Here is a 17,265-nt window from a genome sequence, read left to right as displayed (position 1 = left end):
CCTTTTAAGTAACATCTCTTAGTTTTCCTCCTGTATCCCTGGCTGATCCTTCTCAGTCTCCTTTCCTTGTTTGTGCATTGCTTGACTTCTGCTTCAGAACTCTAGGCTGTCTTCTCTAACTTCTCTAGGTGATCTTATCTTTAAAAACAATTTGCATGCCACTAACTCAAATTTACAGGTCTAATCCCTGCCTGTTGAATTCCAGCTTCCAACTGGCAACTTGACATCTTCATTTGGGTGCCGTATATCTTAACTTGTTAATATTAACAGTAATAAAAATATTGAATAAATATCTTCTAGTGCCCCCAAACTCAATTATTCAAGCCAAAAGTGTAGGAATCATCTTGAAATAGCTCCTCATCTCTTAAACTACTTTCAGCAAATCCTGTCAACACTACCTCCAAAATAAATCCTCTGTCCAAGCTCCTTTCTTTGATTTCCGCCACCTATTCCAAATGACTATCATCTCTTGGACAGCTGCTTGTTTCGTGACTTACTCCCTTATCCATTCTCCATATTGCAGTCTGAATGATCTTTTCAAAATGTAAATTATATTTCCCAATTTAAAACAGTCCAAGGATTTATAAGCCCTTGTGAGATGTGCCCCTGTCTTTTTCTCCAGCCTTAAATTCAGCTACTCTCCTTGCTCGGAAGCCTCTGCCATAGTGGCTTTCTTTTTTAATCCCCTCCTGCCAGGCCAAATCAGGTCCCACCTTGGGGACTTTGCTGTTAATCTGTTGGCTGGCTTACAGTACTTGCTGATGGAGAAATATAAAGTAGCCGTTAAGGTAAGCTTCCCTATTTGTAGTATGATGCTATTTCTATAAAAAGTGTATGTAGCGGGGAGGAATATATTGACATATATGAGTAAAATAACTGGAAGGAGGCATGAGAAGCTGACAGCATTGTTTACCTCCAGGCAGGGGGTCTAGGGAACTAGAGTGGAAAGTAGACTTCACCTTTACCTTTTGAATTTTGAACCATGTAAATGTGTTACCTTAAAAAGTAAATTAAAAATAAAATTAGGTGAGTTTCTTAAATACTACTAAATCCAGACTGTGTAGCTGTAAGTACAAGAGGGGAAAAACCCCAGGAAGGTAAGTCAAGAGCTTATCTTTGGGGGTTAAAAAAAAGTAGCCACTATATCCCAGTGCCTAGAGAGTTCCTGGCACATTGCACATGTGATATATATTTGTTGATTGAACAGATATGCTAGTTAATTTGCAAAGCAGTGTAGAAGCATTTACTCATCTCTAACATGAATTATCAGACTTTTTAAAATGAACCTAGATTCCTGATTTAAAGCTAGTACACTGCATGGGATCAACCTCTAACCCCAGTACAGGTTATCAAGAATGGAATACTCTCATCTAGCTATTTCAGACTTCTTTTTCCTTGTACTTACCTTGTATCTTACCTTAAGATACCTTTCCTTGTATCTTACCATATCTTCTCAAATCCACCTTTATTTTCTCTTTTTCCCGAAGTTTTAGATTAATTTGGGTCCTAAGATGACAGTCATTAAATTACTAAACCAGTAACCATTTTGTACCTATCACATGAGGAGTTGTGCTGGGTTTGTTATTTTTTTGCTTTGTTGTTTCTTTTTAAATAAAAATACTAGTGGCAAGGTATTTTTATTTACTACCAGGAGTGGAGTTTACACCTCAGTGGTTAGAATATAAATTTGTACATCCTTTCTGGGAAATAGACTGCAGCATGATTTAAAAGCTTATTTTGTTGTATTCTTTGATCTAATAATTTTCAGTAATTAATATTGTTTAAAGAAATAGTGTATGAATGTTTCAGTGTTTTACGGAAATGAAAAGTTGGGAAGAATGTAAATGTCCAGTTATAGGCTATTTGTTGGATAACGTCATGTTTTTTATGCAGTGGAAGTTTTAAACGATACAGAAAACTTCAGTTAAATACCTAGCTTGGTTTCCTTCACATTTTTCAATGTGAATGAACTCTAAAATGCAGTATATAAAATTGCTTCTACAGTATAGCCTCATACACAAACACACACACATCAACAAGAGTGAAGTATGATTTTGGCAAGTTTATGGGTGGTTTTAACTTCTTTTTTCTTTTTTTAACATTTAATTTCTCCATCTTCTACAGTAGGTATTACTTTACAAACCAGCTTTTAAACGTTTTAATGGATTCTGAAGTGAGAACAACATGAAATCTGTTAACTGACTGGATGTTTCTCTAGCAGGATCTGTACCTTTTGCACTACAGACTTATTTATATATAGCAGTTCTCAAAGATACCCATCCTAGAGAGGAGTTCTAATTAGAATACTGCAAAAATGAGAATTTTAATCATTGGTTTTTGCTGAAACATCCCCTTGAACCTTAAATCTTGCTGTGCTTTTTAATTTTCGGTTGATCCTTTGGGATGAAGATGAGAAGTTTATTGAAAGAAACCTTTAAAAATCAAATCATGGGGACTTCCCTGGTGGCACAGTGGTTAAGAATCCGCTTGCCAATGCAGGGGACACGGGTTCGAGCCCTGGTCCGGGAAGATCCCACATGCCGCGGAGCAACTAAGCCCGTGTGCCACAACTGCTGAGCCTGTGCTCTAGAGCCCGTGAGCCACAACTACTGAACCCGAGTGCCACAACTACTGAAGCCCATGTGCCTAGAGCCTGTGCTCTGCAACAAGAGAAGCCACCACGATAAAAAGCCTGTGCACCACAACCAAGAGTAGCCCCCACTTGCCACAACTAGAGAAAGCCCAAGCACAGCAAAGAAGACCCAATGCAGCCAAAAATAAATAAATTAAATAAATAATTTTTTTAAAAAAATCAAATCATTTCAGATTTTGTAAGTTTCACAATACATTCAAAAGCTTTCTTGTAATTTATGTTTTCTGGCCTGATTGTTTAGGATTCCTTTTTTCCCACAGATCCCTGGGCAGAGCTGTTAACAGATATTATGTAGTTTCTAATGCTTTAAGATGAAATATGGTACTACATTTAAAGAGAGATGTTAATTGTTATAAAGAAAAATATAGTTACTGGTAATATTTGTGGTATTGTTGGTTGGTATACACCCTAGGTCATGTTACATGTACCCAGATCTACAGTTCATAGAACCACTGGTGTAATTCAACCTGTTTTTTCCGAGAAAGTTTGACTGCCTGATGAGGGGCAACTTGGGCTGAGAAACTGCCTATAAACTGACTTAGTAGGCATAGGATCCCATCATTTCTGCCCTTCATTGGAGAATTCTTTCAGAGGCTGATTTCCAAAAGGTCTACTTACGGAAGAATTCTGGTTTTGTCCTTCCTCTTCTAGTTGAGACATCACAGAGGCTTGAGGCTAGATTGTCATCAGCGTACTGCTAGCACACAGTTGTTTGTTCTCAGTAAGCCTTATTGTATAATGCTGTTACTTTTTCAGAGTGTTGCAGAGGTAGGAACATGGAGGAGAAACAATCTGGATAACATGAAAGTGATGCTGGTGGCAAAGGGAAGGCAACTCGATTCTGTGGGAAGGGCTATAGCTGATCCATCTGTTTTCTAGGTAAGCATTCCTTTGTTCCAGGGACCTTACCTCATGATTTGCAAATTTTAGTCATAACTAAATCATGACCTCCACTTATCTTTAATTGGGGAATGGCATCTTTACCATTGTAAAATGAATGATGTCCTTTTAAAACAGTAATTTGTACAGTAGAACTTGAGTGAATCAGTAGATCTTCACCATGTAAATGTTAATAGTTCTTAAGTTTTTCTGCTAAGGGAAAATGCATTTGTGTAAATGGCAAATATATGTACAGACTAATATCTTGTATATAGCAACCAAATAAATATTGAATGATTAATACACATCAAGGCTTATGTCCTCTGTATTATTTAGTTGGTAAAAAAGTATGTGGACAAGACCAAAATTGAGTATTGAGGCAAGAACTTCATTGAACATTACAAGGTAAGCCCAAAGACTTCAATCAGGCCATTGATTACAATTCAGGGCATTTCCCCCTGTCAGCCATGAGACACTGTATTCAAAGTGCTACTTATTCAGTCTGTCTGAACAAAAGGGAAAAAATATATGTGTAAAATAACAGGTAAAGGCACTTTAAGCAAAATCCAGTTCTCTATTTCAAAATAAGACCTAGATCCATATCTGTTAGGAAAACAGTTTGGTCAGTGACAGATATATGTACTTGTTCAATATGAAAAAAACAGCAGGAAGAATTATTTAGTGTTCCTGTTTTTCAGATAATAATAGAGCTTAAATACTTGCAAATAGTGTTTTAGAGAAGTAATTCTTAGATTAAGAGAAAAGTTGTGATGGGTCTTCTGGTAAAGAATCAGAAGTTAAACACCTATTTGACTATATCACAAAGCTGCCAATAAAAAATAACTAAAAAGTGGTGTGAGTTTTTGCTGATACGACAGACAACTTGGAACAGGTTGTCTTTCATTGGATGTGATAAAAACAACTCTTAAAAAAGTAAATGCTGTAGGTTTTTAATTAATCATCGCATTTAGATTCTTGCAGATTATTACAGCTAATTCTAAATAATTGGTATAAACTTTTTTTTTTTTTTGCGGTACGCGGGTCTCTCACTGTTGTGACCTCTCCCGTTGCGGAGCACAGGCTCCAGATGCGCAGGCTCAGCGGCCATGGCTCACGGGCCCAGCCGCTCCACGGCATGTGGGATCTTCCCGGACCGGGGCACGAACCCGTGTCCCCTGCATAGGCAGGCGGACTCTCAACCACTGCGCCACCAGGGAAGCCCCTATACTTTTGAAAAAACGTTTTGAAACCTGAAGCATCATTGCAATTTCACATAAAGAATACTACAGGCAGATACAAATTGGGGGGGGGGCAGGGTTCTGTGGGCTACTTCATGTTCATACTTGGAAATAATTTTTTAAACCCTAATCTGAAACCTGTTCTTATACAGATTTGAGTATGAGCACAGTTGAAGAGGATTCTGACACAGTAACAGTAGAAACTGTGAACTCTGTGACTTTGACTCGGGACGCAGACGGGAACCTCATTCTTCACTGCCCTCAGAATGGTAGGAGAACCTGCTGACATAATTATATTGGGTTGGCCAAAAAGTTCGAGTTTTTCTGTAAGATGTTATGGAAAAACCCAAATGAACAAACTTTTTGGAAGTTTTTTTTAATTCACTCACAGTATAGGAAGTTTTTTGTTGTTTTTTTTTTAATAAGCTTCCCATGGTTTTTAAGAATATAGTTCAGGTTCTTTAACTTGGCACATAGGCCTTCCATCATCTCAGCTTTCCTTGCAGCCTCATTTCCTGCCACATTTCATGTAGCGGTATTCCAGCAGTTCACAGCTATTTTTATATTCCTAACATACTTTAAGCTTCTCGGACCTCAGTATGACTGCATGTATTACTCCTACTGCCAGTTAATAATCATTTCCCCCGGCTTCTGTTTCTTTTTGAAGTTTAAGACACCTTTTCTAGAAACCTCCCTTCACCTCCAGTCTAAATTAAATGCCTGTGTGCTCATATAACAGCCTTTTCATTCCACCTTCATAGTTCTTATTACACCATTTTGAAATTGTTAGTTTACTCATCTCCTACACTGTACTATGAGCTCCTTGACAGTCAGGGTATCTCTTATTGTTCTGTTTCTCAAACTTAGGTAATGGTAGGCATTCAGTGAATGTTGTGAGTGAATTAAATAACCGACCCTTGTCTTTACATGTGAAATATTTGGAAAGCCAGGTAGTCAACAGCACAAAAGTGTGATGTTTTAAAAAGTGGCCCCCAAAAAACAAACAAACAAAAAAAAGTGGCCCCTTTGTTCATAGTTCCTTGTCATAAGAATAAGAGCTGAGGTGCTGCAGTAGGCGTAGAGAGGACAGTGAGTCTCACTTGCACGACTGACTTTAGTTGACATAGCAAATCAGTAAGAAGATTATTTTACAGTCATTGTTTGTTGAAGATTTTGTTTTCTCCTGTTGGTTTGAAGGTTTTGAGATTTTTGTTTTTGTTTTGTTTCATTAGAAGCAGATGAAATAGACTCAGAAGATAGTATTGAACCTCCACATAAAAGGCTTTGTCTGTCTTCTGAGGATGATCAAAGTATTGATGATTCCACTCCTTGCATATCAGTTGTTGCACTTCCACGTAAGTCACTGAGTATTAACATAGTTCCCTTCTGAATCAAAATTTACATTCCAAGGTGTTAAATTGGCATTTCAGGGTAGACTTGCACCCATTATTTTTCTCCTCTTAGTGCAAAAAACCTCCTTTTAACCAGCAATTAATGAGTGCGTATTTATGTGCCAGGCATGGCTCTGAATACTTTTACATATATTGCCTAGTTTAATCTCTCAACCTTTTTTTTTAATTGACCCCCACTCCTGAGAGCATTTTTAGACATTTTTTTCATCATCATACTCTCCCCCATGAAATTGTAATACCACAAATATACTGTTGTTGTTTTTAATGTACTATATATATATATATATATATATATATGTCCTTGCTTTCTTAATAAAGAGAATAAGATCTTTTCACCTTCTCCCAAGAAGCATATTCACCCTCATTGAGAAAGCACTCTCTAGAGAGTGTTCCCTATGTTATAAATGACAAAACTAAGGTATAGAGAGAGGTGTAATAACTTGTCTAAGGTCATACCCAGGCATTCCGGTTCTTGTAGTTTATGTTCTTTTCATGTGGTATATGGCTAAATGGAAGTTAGACCGAAGCCTAATAAGTTTATTCTCATTAAGAAAGTTCTTAAGGGACTTCCCTGGCGACCCCGCGGTTAAGACTCTGTGTTTCCACTGCAGGGGGCACGGGTTCGATCCCTGGTCGGGGAAGCTAAGATACCGCATGCCGCACAGTGCGGCCAGAAAAAAAAAATGCAAAACAAAGAGAGTTCTTAAAATGTTTATTTATATTCCAAGATCATTTAGAGTAGACTGGATTTTAAGAAGATGTAGTAGTTTGGGTGGAATACTGTTGGTGAAAGACTACAACCCACCAACTGTAATGTTAAATTATATTTCTGGTTTGTTTAGCAAAGAATATGGAATCTTGTTGAACTGTGGTGGCCCTCCAAAGCTGGAGTAGATATCTTAGTCCTTGGCAATGGGGTTGGGGCACAGGGCCGTTGGGGCACTCTCTGCACAAAGGAGGGTCTTGGTATATCCACGAACTTTTATTTTGCAGTCAGCATCAAGCAAGATCACATCGTCATCTAGTGGAAGAAAACTAAGACTAGGTTTTCATTGTGGAAAATCATGTCTTCATAAGCAAATATGTACTCTGTATTTGGAGTTAATTGCTTATTGAATTGAGCAGAAAATAAACCATATTATATAAGTTTACTATGAGACTTTGTTGAGAAATGGTGTTAATGTTAATATTGCTAATACTGCTTCCACTTGTGGAATATACAAGCATAATGTATTTCTAATTAAATGATCTCTCCTTCTAATGATAATTCATATGATTTTTTAAACTCTCTCCTAATTTGACTATTATTATGTTATGACTCAATTTTAGAACATGATTAGCCTATCTGTACAAATACAATCCTATATAGACATTTTCTAAGCTAGAATTTTTTTTAATTCAGATATAACTGACATTAACATTATATTAGTTTCAAGTGTACATAATGATTGGTATATGTATACCAAATCATTATGTATATGTATATATTGCAAAATGTTCAGCACAATAAGTCTAGTAACATCCTTCACCACACAGTTGTCAGTACAGTTTTTTTTCCTGTGATAAGAACTTTTAAGATCTACTGTCGTAACAACTTTCAAATATACAGCACAGTATTATTAACTGTAGTCACCATGCTGCACAGTACATCCACAGGTTATAAAATAAAATAAAAATATTGAATTAAGCCAGAATTTTTGAGTGATTATTTTGATGTAAATTTTGACTGGTTAATTGATTTGATTAGAGTGCCTTGAACATTATTGTAGGTTTGAACTACACGATATTTTGTTCTATTTTATGGTGTGTTGACATTAAAGCACATGAGCTATTTGATGTTGGGTCATAGCATCACCAAAGAGGACATTCTGGAGCCTAATTTACAATAAGACTGAATTTATGAAGAGTGGCTTGAAGTTCCCTGAATTTGTAAAAAGTATGTTGATAAAATCAACTTAGGAAAGTTTCTACATTTTAAAAAAGTCACACAGGGCTTTCCTGATGACGCAGTGGTTGAGAGTCCGCCTGCTGATGCAGGGGACACGGGTTCGTGCTCCGGTCCCAGAAGATCCCACATGCCGCAGAGTGGCTGGCCCGTGAGCCATGGCCGCTGAGCCTGCGTGTCCAGAGCCTGTGCTCTGTAACGGGAGAGGCCACAGCAGTGAGAGGCCCGCGTACCGCCAAAAAAAAAAAAAAGTCACACTAAAGCATGAAGTCCTATATCCATCACCATCATCTGGGACTGATTAAATGCACGAGTAATTTATGCTGGACTTCATGGAGATGAATATTAGTTTTAATGATTTAACTTTAATATTCAGGTTTTCTTTACATGCTTTATAAAACTGATAAAAAGTTATCTGAGCCTTAAAAGTTCTCTTAACCCTCATGTTAATCAGTGTAGATAACTTACCACTTCTTTTTGCAATCATCTACACACATTTATTCCATTACCTATTCATTGTTAAAACTCTTGGTGATTATTCGTTTAGAGGATTGTTGGAGTTACTAAGCCTCCGATTCCCTTTGTTCTTCACAAGGCCTCATTTGTCATTCCCATACCACTTTTGCTATTGCGTATTAACTGGAGTCTATTTGTAATTACTTCAGATTTTGTTTTCCTACCACTAATTCGTATCTTCCAGATTACTTCCTCTCATACTTTTGCGATCCTTTGCCCCACTGGGACCCATTGACCTTACCACTTTTAAATTATTCCTTCACTTGTATCCTTGTTTCCTCCTTACCTAGTTTCAGTTTTCATGGTTAATCGTTATAATCATTGTCTTGCATTTACCCTCAGATCCTTTTTTCCTCCCCTCACTTCATCATTCTTTGATGAAACCACAACCCTAGTTCAATTTGTCTGCCTATTTATGTCTATACTGGTACAGCTAACTGAAAGAGATTGGAGAAAAACAGCACAAGTAAGCTGACCAGTCTCACTTTAAATTTATGATCATTAATTTGAAATGGGCTCTTAATGTTGCCTGCTAGTCATACCATACTTATCTAGTGTTCTTTCTCCCACTCTAAGATGACTGTTTAATACATTCTGAAATCTCCAGTACTTCTACTACCTTTTTCACTCCCAACTGATAGCCTTGCTTCCTACCTAGAAAATTTAAGTGGCCAGAAAATAATTTCTGTAAGTTTCCACTACCATAGATACACACTGACTTGTATCTATGTCCATATATTCTGTCTTTTCACCCAGCTAAGGCCAACCCTTCAGTGTACTAGATCCCACCCCTTTTGTCTACTCAAGGACATAGTTGTAGCAATTCTTTCCTTTCTCCTCTGAATCATCAGTTTTTCATTCTCTATTGGATTACTCCCATCAACATTTATAAACATACTATAATTTCTTCTTCAGAATGTCCTGTTAGCCCACTTTGGGCTCTCATCCAATTTCTCTGCTTCCCTTTAGATCAGAGTTCCTTGGAAGAATTGCCTCCGTTTCTTCTTCCCTTGTTCCATAAGCCCACTCCAGTCAGTCTTTCACCTCTATCACTACACCAGAACTGTTCTCCCCATGTCTCCAGACACTTTCTTTTTCTTCTTCTTCTTTTCTTTTTAGTTTTTTCCAGAGACTTTCTTGTTGCTAAATCCAATGGTGATTTTTTTAGTCTTTGTCTTACTTGATCTGCCGACAATTTTCAACAATTTTATCACTCCCTTCTCCCTGAAACATTTTATCACTTGGCTTCCAGGGAAGACATTTCTCTAGTTTTCTCTCTGTCCATTCCTTCTTAGTCTCTTACGCTGACTTGTCCACATCTCCGCAACCTCTAAATGTGGAGTGCCCCAGGACTCAGTTCTTAGATTGCTTCTGTTTTCCATTTTTACTCACTCCCTAGAATTCATGGTTTTAAGTCCTGTCTCTGGTAATGACTCCCAGATTTATTCCAGTCCAGACTTCTCTTGACTCTAGAGGTTTAGTGGCTATCTCAGACGAATATGTTTAAATCTGAGCTCCTGAAACATCCTACATTTTTAAACTTGCTTCTTCTACAGTCTTCCCCATCTCATTAATGACAGGTACATTCTTCCAGTAGCTCAGATAAAAAACTTTAGTTCCATCGTTGACTTTTCACTTCCATATTTGATTTATCCGCACATCCTATTGGCTCTACCATCAACATGTATGCACAATTTGAACTACTTCTTATCACCCTCACTTGCCTTCACTCTAGTCCAAGCCACTGACCTCTCTTACCTAGATTATTGAATTAGCTTCTTCACTGATTTCCCTCCAGCCTGTGCTGCCCTTCAGGCTATTTTCCCCTTAGCAGCCAGAGTGATCCTATTAAAATAAAACTCAGTTTATACCACTCCTCTACTCTAAATCTTCCAATGGTCAACCCATTGGAAGAGAGTTAAAGCCAAAGTCTTTACAGTGGTCTGTGAGTCCCCACACAGTATCTTGATTGGCGTGCTCTGGCCAGCTACACTGTCCTCCTTGCTGTTCCTATGAACAATCTAGGCAGGCCCTCACCTCAGAGCCTTTTTGCACTTGGCTTTCCATCTGCCTGAAGTGCTTTTCCTCAATATACCTGCATGATATATGGACTTTATGGATAAAGTCCAAGTGTTGGTGACTTTTCCTGGCCTCCTATCTAAAATCCAAACACTATCCCCCACTCCCAACACATTTCCTTTCATGCTTTATTTTTTCTCCTTAATACTTCTCCAGCATAATATCGTGTTCATTTTGTATCTTTCCCCCTAGGCTATAAGTGCCGTGAAGGCAGAATTTTTGGTGTTTTGTTTATTGTTGCCGAGAACAATGCCTAGCATGTATTAGGTGCACAGTAGATATTTGTTAAGCAAATATGTGTATATGAATGTATACATACACACATATATATGTGTAGATATATTGGCAAGGAATATGTTAAGAAATTAGATGATCACATACTTGTTCCTTGGGTGTATTTTTTAATAATTAGAAGCTGCCATTATTATTCTGGAGTTGAACTGTTCTTTTTCTTGAAGTTTCAGAAAATGATCAGAGCTTTGAGGTGACCATGACTGCGACCACAGAGGTGGCAGATGATGAGATTACTGAGGGGACTGTGACACAGATCCAGGTATAGTAAGTCTTTTTACTGGATACAAGAAGATTATCCTTTACACATACCTCAGGTGATAAAATGATGAGAATATATTCTGTCTGACAAAGGAGCAACCACAGAACAGAGGTTGGATTTATTCATTCAGATTTCCAGTCCCCACATATGAGTCTCAGAATTGTAAGCAACGATACAATTTATAACATTTGTAGTTAAGGTAGTTTCTTTTGGTGCCTGTAGGACTAGATACATTTTACCGCATGTTAAGAGGTTAAATAATAATTAGCCCTTTTTCCTACATGAACTTCTTTATTTGTCTCATTAAAAAAAAAAAGTAATCAGAATTCCTTGCTGTCTTCAGTAACCAACAGCTTAAATATATTTTACTTGTAAGTTTATTTCTGGCTGATTGTTCTTTCTTTTTACTAGCTTGTCCTTTTGCTTCATCTCTTCATTTAATAAAATACTTTTAAGTAGACAGTAGACATTGTACCATTATTTTTCGTATGTGAAGCATCCCAGTGACCCTTCAGTTAAGAAGTAAAGTAGTTACAAGTTGATATGTAACATCAGGGACTAAAGACATCTCAGGTCGGTGTACTGTGAATGGTTTGCAGTGGGGAGCTTCAGAGTGTTTCCAGAATGACAGGATTTCCAGAGAAGCAAGTCTCCAGAATGCTTCAAACAGCTTTGAGCCAGGCTGGAGATCTCATAATCTACTCTTGGGTTTCAGTGGGAATTTGGACAGAATTTTTTTTCTAAACCCTCAGAAATAATAGGGCACATTCTTTCTTCATAATGGGTCTTGTCAAATTCATTTCAGATTCAAAGACTATGTAGTCTCACTTCCATTCCATTTTTAGCACATTGAAAATAACTATATACATATGTGTGATTTGGTTTACAACCTAGTTATAAGGTTGAGCAGTAGCAGTGCTAGTTAGACAAGTTATACGATTTTGTTTGGATTATTTCCGAAGACTTAATGAATTACAATTTAATATTAACCTCTTGGTTTGTTATTACCATTTTAATGAACAAAATAATAATTTCTGAATTTTTTTAATAAGATTAATATTAGGTTGGGAGTGAAAGTCAGCACAGTTAGAAGTTCAGAAATAGTGTGCTTTTTGCTGTGCCCTTTTGTGTCAATCTAGGTGTAGTTATTTCACGTAGTTTAGTAGCTAATGCCCCTTCCCTCATTCCACTGGTGGGACGAGCTTGAAAAACTATTAGAAAGTTTAAAAATTCCCAATGTATGTAGTACTTTGTGGTTGCAAGAGGTGTTTAGTGAATGAAATACTTATTTTTAGATTTCTAAGCCTGTATATGTTACAGATAGGAAACCCTACAACCAACTCAAAAAGGCTTCATTTAGAAAGCAACAGCATTCTCATAAAGCCTGAGTAACTTTAAAAGATTTATGTATAAAATAGCGAAAAATGGGGGTAAAATACTATAAAACTTATTACTATTTACTATACTAAAATACTTATTACTAAACTTATTACTAAGTATAGATAGATAGCCTTTCAGGTACCTAAGTCTCCTTCTATACTCACTTTTATTGACAGTGCTGAATATTACTACTAAAAGTTAATAATTATTTACTTCATTTCACGGCTTTTCCTGTTTAACATTATATGGTTTAAGTAATAATTGTAAGTCTTCTTCAGAAAAATTGGAGCCATAAGGCATTAAGTGTTTGCCCAAAGACAGCGATTAATTGGCATGACAGGTTTATTTGTGAGATTCAGAGTGGGCTTTGCTGTATATTTAGACTCACTTTGGAAAATGGTGATTTTATTCTTTTAATGAACTAATTAATATAAGAGATCATCTCAGGATATTTTCTACATTACATTTCTTAAAAGTAGGTATTATATGTAGCAAGGTCTTTTGATAGGTCTTCGTATTGCCCTTGATGAATAACTCCTGTGTCAAATCTTACAGAATTGTGACCTTCATAATATAAGAGGCCTTGGATATCATCTGTCTAGTCTGTCTCAATTCTCAGCTTTATAAAGTCCTCTTAATCTTTAAAAGAAAAAGATCTAAAATGTATGATGCATAAATACAGGGTTATAAAGCTTTTCATGTTTGTTCCAGTGATTTCTAGCTTTTGCCTATGGTTTTAAAAAACAACATTTTTATAAATACAAAGTATTCATTACCACCAAATATAAAAATAAAGTAGGTGACAGTAGAGGCATGGCTTTTCTCCTCATTGTGCTTTGATTGTTCATGGACAGTTTCTCTGTTTTCGAAGTGAGATGGGTTTCATATCTTCTTGAAAGTAGAGATCCAGTTTCTGCCTACTCAAAAAACAGTTCAAACTTTGTTAGGACTTACCTCCGGAAAGTGACACAGGTTAAGTAGTTGATCCAATCCAGAGACAAAACTGGGTTGAGTGGTCACTAGGCATGTGACTCTCCCCTTTTCCTGGTCTGCCTATAATAGGTTCATACCTGATATCGTAGCACTTTTGCTAAATCTTCTTCACTTACCCTATAGCTCTCTTTAGCTCAAGGCCAAGTCTCTTAAAAACAGCTTTGTTCCTGCAGAATTTGCTGGATTAGGTATGTCCTTAATTGAAAATGTACCTGGTGAGCTTCCCTGGTGGCGCAGTGGTTGAGAATCCACCTGCCAATGCAGGGGACAGGGGTTCGAGCCCTGGTCCAGGAAGATCCCACATGCCGCGGAGCAACTAAGCCCGTGAGCCACAACTACTGAGCCTGGGCTCTAGAGCCCACGAGCCACAACTACTGAGCCTGCCTGCCACAACTACTGAAGCCTGTGTGCCTAGAGCCCGTGCTTTGCAACAAGAGAAGCCACCGCAATGAGAAGTTCACGCACCACAACGAAGAGTAGCCCCCGCTCGCCACAACTAAAAAAAGCCCGTGCACAGCAACAAAGACCCAGCGCAGCGAAAAATAAATAAGTACATAAATTAAAAAAAAACAACAAAAGAAAATGTACCTGGTGACAGCTTCATAAATATACTGAAAGCCACTGAATTGTCTACTTTAAAGGGTGAATTTTATGATGTGTGAATTGTATCTCAATAAAGCTTATTTTTTAACTACACATTTCTCATACAGACTGTTTTACTGCAATAATAATAGAAAGTAGTACCATATAGTTCTTTGAAAGAAGGTACATTAAGGAGGGTAGGAATCAGCTCTAGAGGTTGGCTAAAACAAAGTTGTCAGTAAACAATAAGCAGATCATGATTTTGCAGTAACATCTTTTGAGTTAGCCTGTTAATCCTTTAGATTTAGCAACAGATTACATTACAGATGACTATATATTTAGGTAGCAAACTACCTGTGAGGACATGAATAATCATGACATCAACCCCAGCATTTCCATTTTATTTTATATATGAGTTTGTTTTACATATATAAATATACAAATGGCTTTGAGTATCCTGTATTAATTTAAGTGCTTAATGGAATCTTAGCCACTATTCTCTTAAATTCAAGCGGCTAGTACTGACTTACTTGTTTAAATGAAGGTCATATTTTGTTAATGCAGATAATTTTGCTTTCATACTGTCTTATTAATAATAAAGAACAAGAAAATATTTGTCTTTATAAATTGAATATAATTTTATTATATCTAAAACAAATGGATTTCACATTATTAGAGTTTTATAGTGCTTCACATTACAAACAAAGATGAAGCAGGTTGGCTATTAAATCAGGCTGCTACTTTTTTTTTTTCTCTTTTACCTTTTCAAGATTCTACAGAATGAGCAACTAGACGACATATCTCCCTTGGGTAATGAGGAGGTTTCAGCGGTTAGCCAAGCATGGTTTACAACTAAAGAAGATAAGGATTCTCTAACTAACAAAGGTAAGAGATACTGTGAATTTTAGTGTCCAGTGGAAAAAATGGACATGAAGAAGAGCTTGTAGTCATAAGGATTCTGAGTTGGGCCTTCATAATTATGGTTGAGTAATTACAGTAATTGAGCCTTTCTAATTGAATTAAATTTGGCTCTGAATGGGACCATGAAACCAATATTCATTTTTCAATCATTGATCATTAATTCTGTGATATGAAGTAGGTTATAAACAGATGCACAGTGGTGTCATTTAAAAGACAATTCAGTTATTGCTTATGGGAGTAGGAAGTCAAGCCTTTTTTCAAAGTTCTGCTACTAACTTTGGTCTGATAAGTGGCTTAGAGGTTTAAAGTAACAGTGTTCATAGTGCTGCTGTGCTCATAAGGATTGCTAGGAAGTTACTACAACAAAGTGGAGGTTGTGTATATGCCACTCTGAAGTAAGGAAAGGAAACAAAAAGTAAGTAAATTGATTGTTTTCAACCACTGTACAGTAAGTACTCATTAAGAATATATTATTCACTTGGTATCCAATATATTGTGTTTACCTTGTCCTAGAATCTTTTATACATGGTTTTTTGCCCATAAAATTTATTTTTGACTGGAGAAATTTTTCAGAAAGTTTTGAGGGTGATTTGGCTTTTGTACTTATAAGTCCTATACTGCTGAAACAATAAGAGATGTAACTAAGAGGAAGTAATATTTTTTATGAATCTTTTACTTATCATTATCTCTATTTAGTAGGGTCAAATGTATTCTTTCTTAAAAACCAGAGGTCACAAAAGCAACTTTACCTGGGGATTTTTCAGATTTCAGATGAGTGAGACATTAAATTAGCTACATTTTATTCCTCTCAAGGAATAATATTTTCTATAGCATTACTTGTTTTCTTTTAAAGGACATAAATGGAAGCAGGGGATGTGGTCCAAGGAAGAAATTGATATTTTGATGAACAATATTGAACGCTATTTGAAGGTATCTTATGGCATATTTTTTTGTTTCACTAATTTTTTCATCGCCAATTGCAAAAAATATAAAAGCAGCATTTTGTATATAGTACTTAGGAGCTTTTCAGTAATTATGTAATGGATGACTGGCTAATATGTTGTAGATTAATAATTCTCAGTTGTATGATTATATTTTTAAGCACATTTTGAATTCTCAGTTTAAAATAGCTTTATTGCTTTAGTTAATACCCTGAAGTTTAGGCAGAATTTTAATAGCCTCTCAGAATCTTAAAGCCCCATCTTTTCAAGCAGCCTATAAATTAAGGTTTAAATTTATGTTGTGTAAAGTCTAAGATATGCATCTTCTTTGAATGAGTTTATGACATCACACTAGTCTTTCCCCTTTAAAAAAAAATTTAGTTCATTTTCATATTCAGGCTTATATCCTGTTACCTTAGTCATCCTCTTCATTAAATGTCTGATGAAAACAGAATTTTTGAAGCACTAGAAATGTGAATTGCTTTAACAAATAGTGTTGGCTTTCAAATGCCTGCCAACAGTCCATGTGGAAATTCTGAAAACAGGTGAAGAATGATATAAGGTTCTGTGCCCTGTGAGTGATAACATGTTGTTAATTCTGCATGAGAACAAAGAAGGAAGAGTTTATTCTCAGGGTTAGGACAGTTATGGAAAATATTTGGAAGAGCAGGATTTGAGCTGAGTTTTAAAGAAAGGGGTGGGAGTTAGGGGTAGAGTAGGGCTGGAGGGAACAGCATAAGTAAATGATGAGCGTCGAGGATTCAGAGTTCAAACCCAGAGTATGTTAAATTAACCCCTTTAACCCAAACCAAGATAATTAGCTTCTAGAACTTGGGCTTTGAAGTCCAGACCAAAGAATTAGAATTCTATCCTATAAGAAATGAGAAGAACTGGTAACTCAGTTTAGGGAGAGTTTGGGCAGGTAGATCTGTGCCCTTCTCAAGGAAATCTTTCCAGAGACTTGCTGACCATCCCAGTAATGGAGTTATGTTCAAATAGTGCATGTTTGAAATGGAGACCATTACCGTTGTTTGGGAATGGGAAGTGTACAGAGTTTATTTAACTATTCTCCTATTGTTTGATAACTTAGTTTATGTACAATTTTTTATTATTTTAAATACACTGCTGCCTAGAATGTCCATGTTCTTAAGCTTAATTTTAAGCTGCACTCCT

General features: G+C 36.5%; 1 protein-coding gene across 1 annotated transcript in view; it reads left to right on the top strand.

Annotated features, from left to right (window-relative positions):
• The window catches only part of DMTF1 (cyclin D binding myb like transcription factor 1), a 44,000-nt gene that overhangs the window by 6,449 nt on the left and 20,286 nt on the right, over window positions 1–17,265 (top strand). Inside the window, exons 3-9 of the mRNA XM_022588538.2 lie at window positions 3,410–3,532; window positions 3,869–3,937; window positions 4,923–5,039; window positions 6,003–6,125; window positions 11,181–11,275; window positions 15,001–15,115; window positions 16,005–16,081. Coding sequence (XP_022444246.2) covers window positions 4,931–5,039; window positions 6,003–6,125; window positions 11,181–11,275; window positions 15,001–15,115; window positions 16,005–16,081 — 519 coding nt within the window. The 5' untranslated portion in view covers window positions 3,410–3,532; window positions 3,869–3,937; window positions 4,923–4,930. The remainder of the gene's footprint in view (window positions 1–3,409; window positions 3,533–3,868; window positions 3,938–4,922; window positions 5,040–6,002; window positions 6,126–11,180; window positions 11,276–15,000; window positions 15,116–16,004; window positions 16,082–17,265) is intronic.

This window comes from Delphinapterus leucas, chromosome 9 (assembly GCF_059928025.1).
Source record: "Delphinapterus leucas isolate spDelLeu-1000000601 "Yukka" chromosome 9, BTC_Dleu_Yukka2, whole genome shotgun sequence".
NCBI classification, from domain to species: domain Eukaryota; kingdom Metazoa; phylum Chordata; class Mammalia; order Artiodactyla; family Monodontidae; genus Delphinapterus; species Delphinapterus leucas.
This window is presented reverse-complemented; position numbering and strand designations above follow the sequence as displayed.